Raw genomic sequence first — 8,896 nt, forward strand, 5'->3', positions numbered from 1 at the left:
GACTCAGCAGAAAACCACACAGCAGCTTCAGCTGAGCTGTCAATCAGCAGCAGCAGCCTTATCTGTCCGCCGCAGGGGCTGATGGGAGGTCTGAGGACCCGTTAGAAACCACGCGGCCCTCGTCTGATCTCACAGCTCGTCCTTGTTTGGCCTCAGCTGCATCAGAGCGCCACTTCTCCCCAGGTTCACCAGAGGAAACACCACTGCACACAATGCTTTTCCTCCCAGCTGCTGCTCTGTGCTGTCTGTGTTCAGGTGAGTGTTTCCAGCCAATCAGGAGCCAGCAAACTCCACCTGGAACAAACACTGTCACACTGACCTTCATCTATCTGTCTGTGTCTCTACAGCGCTGGTTGCCATGGCAGCAGACCTGATTCAGGAGGATTTAACATGGACCAGGAGAGTCGATGAAACTGTTTCCTTCAGCTGTCGAGAAACTGACCAGTGTGACACTGATTATGTATTCTGGTACCAGAAGAAAGACATAGAAACATTCAGAGTGATTCTAGATATAACTAAGAGTAATTGTCGCATAGATTCAGGTTACAGCAATCACCTTCAGAAAAATGATTTCTCTGCTGTGAGAAATCAGAACGGCTGTGAGTTACAGCTCAAGAACGTTACACTCTTTCATTCAGCCACCTACTACTGCTCCTGTTGGAATAGTGGTACCCACAGTGAGAAATGATCCGTGCAGCCTGAACAAAAACCAGCAGATGTCAAACAGTGTTTGTGACAGGAAGAGAGCAGTAAACCACAGCCCAGGTTCACATATTTCACCTCCATCTCAGCCAGAGTCACAAACATACTGAGCTGAGGGATTTCTTTAATATTCTATTGATTTCTATTTGATCAGATATTCCAAAGCAAACAAGATAAAGAGAAAACATTAAAAGTACAAAGTAAATGAAAATGTTATCCAGATGAAGGCAAAGCAAATTTATATAGCACAATTCATACAATTCATAAAAGACTCGGGCCGTTCCCCCTCACTTTAAAAAACTTGTCGTCACTTCAAAAATTAGATTCATTTGTTTAACATACTCAAAGTGTTCCAAACATTGTTCTAAATTAACTTCATAAAGCAATGAAATGAAAAATCCATTGATGCCATAAAATGTTCTCAAAGAGTGGCTGAAAGACTCAATCTCAACATTTAGGCTACTGAAAAGTCACCGTCCCACCTTTTGCGCCGACAAGGTGGGGTGGAACATGACTACAGTCTCTGTATATAGGCCTAAGAAAGCTACACTAACCTGAATAGATAGCACACGTTCATACAATATAAAATTTAGTATTTCAATATCCCTACCAAACTGCTCATAATATTCAGCCTCACATAAGAAAAATAAAACCTATTTATTTTAACGGCTGCGTCAGGGTGCGTGAAACGAACTGGGAGCAAATGCAAAATATTAAACACATTTCAAAGAAGTAGGCTGATCCTGCTGTACTGTAAAAACCTGTAGGCAACAATAGCCTGAGGCTTTTAATCAGTCTCTGTATGATTATATCGTTATAGTCAAGAGTTTCTCCACATCACCGCTGCAAACATAAAGCAGCTTATTGGCTAAAACAGTCTGTGGCATCTCCTACAGATGGTGATGTCATTTTCCAAGAGAGCTGATTGGTCAGTAGGCGGCCTTTTCACAGAGTTGATCTCTTCTCTGGAACATAACCTGCTCCGGAGCAGGTTAGCCGTTTAGCATAAGTTACCATGGAGATCTATCCCGGTAAGAAGTGAACCACCTTTGTGGTACTGAATATACTGGATAAACTCAATTTTGAAATACTGGCAGGGATGGCAGGCAGAGGAGGTGGCTGACGAGGTGCAGGTGTTGATTGTCAGCTGGGCTCAGGAGCAGAGAGAGAGGGAGAACACAAGCAAGGGGAGCAGAGGAGACACAGACAGGCCAAAACAAGAGGGGAAACAGAATCACAAGAAAAAAGGAAAAATAAACAGGACACTCATTGTCAGCCGGGCTGCCACCACAACACATGGTTTGGGTTTAAATAACTTTGTATGTCAGTTAACATGTAAGTTAACTAACGTCACTTACGTCGTAACCTGCCAATATAAAATATTTAATGTTGACTTTTTGTTTCACATGAGACACGAACCCCAGTCTCCTGGCTCAAAGTTCTGGTTCTGACTCTCCATCCAACCGGGGGTGGCAATAGCGCAATGGATAAGATTATGCCTTTGGTGTGAGAGACTCGCATTCAATCCCCCACTGTGACCCATCCACCATTGTGTCCCTGAGCAAGACACTTAACCCCTAGTTGCTCCAGAGGCTTGCGACCTCTGACATATATAGCAATTGTAATGCGCTTTGGATGAAACCGTCAGCTAAATGAAAATCCAACCTTACTTTGTCTTTTCTGTTAAATATCATATACAGTACCTGCCTTTACCGTTAAAAACTGACGCTGCAGGGCTTCCCCCAATACGTCGCACTATGACAGAAAAGGGATTCCCAGTGCATCACAAACTAACGACTATGGCTCTTGACCATGCGTCCATATGTGACGACTTGGGAGTGAGAACAGGTTCAGTTTACGCAAGGTTTTTTAGTCTAGAAGAAGGCAATGGGGAACATAAATGTTCTTGGTCTGGATTTAAAAGTAGTCAGATTTGGAGCAAGTCTCAAAACTTCTGGATGTTTATTCTAGCTATTTGGTGCATAGTAGCTAAATGCTGCTTCACCATGTTTTGTTTTGACTCTGAAGACAGTCAACAGACCGGTCCCTGATGACCTGAGGGGACTAGAGGATTCATATTCTATAAACATTTCAGTGATGTATTTTGACCTTAAAGCTTTTAGTCATTTATAGGTGAGCAGCAGTATTTAGATATTAATTCTCTGACCTACTGGGAGCAAGTCCAGGGATATGAGAATTGGTGTAATGTGTTAAAATGTTCAGGCCTTTATTAGAACTCTAGCAGCAGCATTCAGAACATGCTGTGGCTGCCTAAGACCTTTTTAGAAAGACCTGAAACGAGACCATTACAAGTCTAACCTACTAGTACTTAAGGGATGAACATTTTTTTGTTGTGAAGTTAAATAGAGGAGGCCCTAGGATTGAACCTTGTGGGACTCCACACGTCATGTTAATTAGCTCAGATACATAGTTGCCAATGTAAACAAAGTAATTCATCTCTTCTATGACCTAAACCAACTAAAGGCTGCGCTGGAAAGCCCTACCCTGTAGTATTGGTGTTCTTCCTGGATCTTGTTACTGTTTTCCCAAAGGTCCATTTGGGGTATCCACAGGCTGTAAGTGCCCCCTTCAGGTGGTTCTGTTCCTTGTCTCTGGCTTGAGCACTTCTTGGTATGTCCTCAGCTCCGTGGTGCCGGGGCCTGATGACCCCTAACTTTTTCTCTAGTGGGTGGAGAGAATCCCAAAGTAGGTATTGGTCTGTGTGTGGGGGTTTTCATGTAAACACCAATTTGCAGGCTCCTGTCCTCTTCAATGTGTACAGCACAGTCCAGGCAGGCCAAAATGTTGTTGTGAACATCATCTCATGTAAACTTGATGTTACTGTTCACGGAGTTGATGTGTTCTTTGAGGGCTTGAACTTCCTGGATTTTGATCCATGTGTCATCCATGTACTTGTACCAATGGCGTGGTGCTGTTCCTCTAAAGAAGTTCAGGGCTTTGCTCTTCACTTCCTCCATGTAGATGTTGCCCACAATGGGGGATACTGGTGAGCCCATGGCACAGCCATGCTTCTGTCTGTAGAAACCTGGGATACTTTACAACCACTACACAAACGCATTGGCTCAACAAAGGGCCAACTCCTCAGGTCAACACACTTGTTTGAGGACCACCAAGTTCACATTTTAGACAGAGAGGATGGATGGTTTGAAAGGTGTCAAAGAATCCATTTACACCCGAGTTGAGAAGCCCTCACTTAACAGAGGAGGTGGTCTGCGCCACCACTTATCCCCCACTTACAATGCTGTCCTTTCATCACTTCCCAGGAAACGTAACAAGCATTCACTTTGGGCCTCAGGTGAAGATCCCAGCAATGGTTGTTCAGACCTCTAACGACCATAACGACTGTCATTACAGCCAGGAGCACTATCGAACCAGCAGTATCGATGATCTTGGCAAATGACTCCATAGAGGTTAAATAGCTGAGTTTCCCTATCAGTCAGTCAGAACTGAAGAAGTTTCTTGGATGAGGGTGAAACGTCTAGTATCTTCAACCAAGTCCAGTTGCCCTTGATTTTAACCATCCTTGAATAACAGGACAGTCAACACTAAGCATCTCATTCGTATCAGAGGAGTATACCTCATAATCAGGGTCCTCAAACACCTTTGACAAAATTTCATTGACAGAAAACCTTTCCTTAAAGGTAATTTTCAGTTTAGAGAGAGAACACACAGAGCACGAAGAGAAATGATTTAGAAGACAACTGTGCAAGCTTTTCTACCTATATTTCTTTGCGGACCCATATTTGTGGGGGCGCGGAAATATGGTTCATTTTGTTTTTGATCGTGCTTGTTTATATCTTTGTTGAACTGCGCGAGCTCGGCCTACGGTAATGTTTTTGGGTCGAAATACCTTGTTTCTCCTGTGTCTGCGCTTGGCACTTGTGACAAGAACAACTTCCTCTTCTTTCTGCAATTTTTTAGAGAGCAAATTTGCTTAGAGGTAGTGCAAAGTCAACTTTAAAAACAGGACACTGAATTTCAGAACAATGGTGTCTTGCAAGGGACAAATGGAAAGAATTGCTGAATTTTCTGGGGAAACTTCGTGGTTTATTCAGGCTACTGCCTTACATTTCCTAATAAGCACTGAACACAAAGTAAAGCTGAAGCTGATGGGAATGTCAAGTCAATTTTATCAGTAGTTTACAATCCAAAATCACGAATGGAAAATTCCTCAAGGGGCTTTATAATCTGTACAGCATACGACCTTAGAGCCTCCAGACAGATCAGGAAAAAAAAACCTTCAAAGGGGAACAATTATGAAAGTAACCTCAGGAAACGCAACAGAGGATCGCTCTTCCAGGACGACACATGCTATAAATGTCATGCACCCAATCAACCAAAATAGCAACGATGTAAGATGTAAGTAAAATTAGGATGACAACATTATAGAGAGACTGTAAATAAAAAAGAATATAGACATTGAGCTACTTCAGGTGCCACCAAACAGTCAGAATGTCATTGTTTCTGAAGGTATTTGGTCATGAACCAAAGTACTGGACAAATTAAAAGTTTGACTTGATGGTGGTGCTATATGAAAAGTCAGATGATCACCAAAGTTCATCCCGAGGGAACGTCTGAACTACATTAAATAGTAATCCATCTAATAGGTTATGAGATATTATAGTCTGACCAAAAAACATCATCCTGCTGGTGGCTCTAGATGAGAAGTCAGAATCAACAAAGTCAATTAATGAAGTGAATCCTCTGGGGACCAGGAATGTCTGAACAACATGTCAATCCATCTTTTGGTCCAGGTCCAGTCCATCTGGACCAAAGTAGTGGACCAGCAGAGATCAGCATCCACAGAGCAAAACTGCTAGTGTGTCTAAAAAAGACAATAAAAGAAGAGACAGTCATGTTGATATGAACATTAGAGAAACTCATCATGCAGCTGGATTTTGATCCTGGTTCATCATTTGAACTCGTTCACCTCAGCTGACACATTCAGCAGCTGACAGGTTTTTGTATTACTCTGTTTCACTGTGGGAGGAAACTACTACTACATCTTTGGCTCTGGAACTAAACTGTATGTAACAGGTAAGAATAATCATAAATGTTCCTTCTGTTTTATTGAATAAGTTGGAAATATGTTTTGAATTTCTGCTGCTTCAGGTTTCATGTTAGTTTGTTCATAATTAATAGAGTTCTTGCAGCCGTGCAGCTATTGTTACATAAAAAGGTTCATAATTCCTGAAAAGATGTTTAAATCTCACTTCACAACTGAAGTTATTATTTATTTCTGCACCAGATAAAACTGATTCAGAAAGAAAAAGGAAGATATTGACAAAGTTACAAATATATTCGGTCCTCTCAGGGATTCAGCTCTGTCTCTTGTATTTTATATAGCATATAACTTTAAACAAGTTTAAAGGATAATTGATGAAAAATGTTTGAACGTTAAAATGTACTGCGTGATATTTGTATTTTATTTGATTGTACATGATAGTCTTTAAGTGGAAGATTTATACATGGAGGCAAATATTCACATTCATATTCAATGAACATGATATTACAATGAACCGAATTTAGGAACAAACTATTGTTTAAAGTTTAACATGATTTAAAATATTTTTATCGGTTTCATTTCATTCCATAACCTTCAGATACTGCAGATATTACATGAAGAAATTAATAGTCCCTCTAAATAATCTAATCTTAATTTACATTTGACATAACTCAACATATTGGAAGAAAATCCTTGTAGTTGTGTTTAATTGTGTGAAAGTTTAAATTGATCTATTGAATTGTTTCTTTAGTAATTATAGTAAAGATTTTTGGGTAAAAATACAATATGCTGCACATATTGTAGTTATTGAAATGACAATTGTATTATATGTCACAGTATGTTTATTATATTACGTATTGTATATTAACCATAACATTGAGACAAGATACCTTCAGCATCCACAGGAGACGGCTTTTTAACATGTGGTATGAATGCAATTTGCTCAGCTGCTGTCATAAAAACCAAAAGATCATGGTTTGGTTAGGTTTAGTAAAAGATCATGGTTTAAGTTAATGTAATATATGAAGGCAGATGGGTGAGTTACAAGAAAGCCCAGGGCTTATCATGCGGACACCGAAGTGTATGTTGTGTGTCAAAGCCGACGCCTTGTTAGGCTTTCTCAAAGCATCAGTATTTGACACCCTGGGATGAGACCAGGCTTTTCTTTCATATCTCATATTTGAACATTAAATGTTAATTGGGTTTTAAAATGATCAGATAATTGTTGTGAAACTATAGTAGCTTTTTAAGTTCTAAAAAATAATTGCTAAGAAAGAAAGTTTCTATTTTTTCCTCATATAACATATTATTATTAAACATTACATATATAGATATGTGTGTGTGATATGCAGGTGAATCCAGTCCATGTAGTGAACTGTGTGCTGTATTGATGAGGAGCTCAGTGATCAGAGTCCATGTAGTTTCCAGCATCTGACTGAATGCAGTGCTGGAAGCTGCTGTTGACTGTGTGAATGTGTGTCTGTGCTGCTTGTTGCTGCTGTCAAACTTCAGATGAGGAGGTAGTGAAGCCCGTGGTGAGCGTGTACCCAGCAGCATCCAGAGAAAACCAGGAGGAGAAGAAATTCCTGCTGTGTGTGGCTGCGGACATGTTTCCACCTCTGGTCCGCTTCTCCTGGAAAAGACGAAAGGAGAATGGTCCTCTGGAGGAGCTGCCCCCTGCTAATGAGGAGCAGCAGGATCTCAAAGATTCGGAATGCATTGCCGCCATCAGAGTGACTGATCAGAACGCTCTCTACACGTATGAACACATCTGTTACGTCCAGCATGAGACGGGCAGAGAGGAGGCCCAACTACAACAAGGTAATGAAGGCTTGGTGACTGTGTTCAGCAGAGTTTCAGCTTAATGTGGAGACGCTGTCAAAGAGAGCAGAGGACTGACATTTCTTTCTGACTACTTTTCTGTTTCAGAGGTTCCAGCAAAAACATCACCTCCACCATCACGTCCACCATCATCTCCTCCGTCACGTCCACCATCATGTCCACCATCACTTCCACCATCAGTGTCCTTCCAGTTTCAGTGCAGGGTGAAGCTGCTCTGGCTGCTGTACACAGTGCTGATAGTGAAGAGTCTGGTGTACTGCTGTGGACTCCCTCTGCTGTGAATCCTCAGAAACAAGGGACCGTCCACCTGCTGCACACATGCAGACTGACTGTTTTCTGCTCGCCTTTTCTCACCAGCAATCATCTCATCAATTCATCTCACTGATCACTTTGATCAGCAGTCAGAAAAGTTCAGATGTGTAAAATATATCTTTTATGCACAGGTTATAAACAGTCATCCTAAAATCTGTCTTAAGGCACATCAAAAGACTGAAACTAAACATTCTTCCACGGCTGGCTCCATCCACAATTGGCAACAACTTGGCGCTGTTACACCGATCACACATAAGTTACTTCTTATTTGCAACCACACATATGCAGGACAAAGTCACACACACACACACACACACACACACACACACACACACACTATTCTTATCACACACACTCATCCCTTTTCCTTCATCTAGTTTTAGTTTAGTGCTTTTTACTTAGTTTGGTCTTGTGTGTTTTGCTTTAATTACCTTGTAAAATAAATGCTTGGGTATATATTTGTTGGTTTGTTTTAATATAGAGTGAATATATTGCCAACCTCCTCCACGTAGAAATCCAGATCTTTCAACCCACGATCTATTAATAGAATGGTCTTTCATGAGACTGAAATAGGTAATTGGCAATCAATGTATCTCTTATTTAGGAGGGGTGCCCCAAGACGTTTATAGTATTAACTATAAAGTCATGCCATTTAAACCCTGATCCCCAACAACAAACATATGTATCTCTCTCTCTCTCTCTCTCTCTCTCTCTATATATATATATATATATATATATATGCAGTTACTATGTGTATAGTGTTATTTTGATGCTCTAGTTTATTTCCACTACTTATAATTGTTTGTATAATACTAGAAAATTAAGCTGAATCATTAGCTGTCTGCTAAATATGTTATTGTATACAGTATTCTTCTGTTCTTGTGTCTCTTTTTAATATATTATGCAGAGTGTGGCAGGTGTGTCAAATTCTTTCAGTCTAACTTTCTGAATAAACTGAAAAATCACTGTCTGTGTTTTATAAACATCCTTATTTTTGAGATGAGATGAGTAAAC

The 8,896-nt window shown here is 40.5% G+C and overlaps 1 protein-coding gene across 1 annotated transcript; it reads left to right on the plus strand.

The window, feature by feature from the left end:
* The first annotated feature begins 59 nt into the window (after positions 1-59).
* LOC123966459 lies at positions 60-8,651 on the plus strand. The gene is made up of 5 exons (XM_046042617.1): positions 60-255; positions 348-668; positions 5,713-5,760; positions 7,241-7,549; positions 7,658-8,651. Exons 1-5 carry the CDS (start codon positions 213-215, stop codon positions 7,849-7,851), a joined length of 915 nt encoding a protein of 304 aa, XP_045898573.1. The 5' UTR covers positions 60-212; the 3' UTR covers positions 7,852-8,651.
* The last annotated feature ends 245 nt before the right edge of the window (positions 8,652-8,896 follow it).

This window comes from Micropterus dolomieu, unplaced genomic scaffold (genome assembly GCF_021292245.1).
Source record: "Micropterus dolomieu isolate WLL.071019.BEF.003 ecotype Adirondacks unplaced genomic scaffold, ASM2129224v1 contig_13477, whole genome shotgun sequence".
Taxonomy (NCBI): Eukaryota; Metazoa; Chordata; class Actinopteri; order Centrarchiformes; family Centrarchidae; genus Micropterus; species Micropterus dolomieu.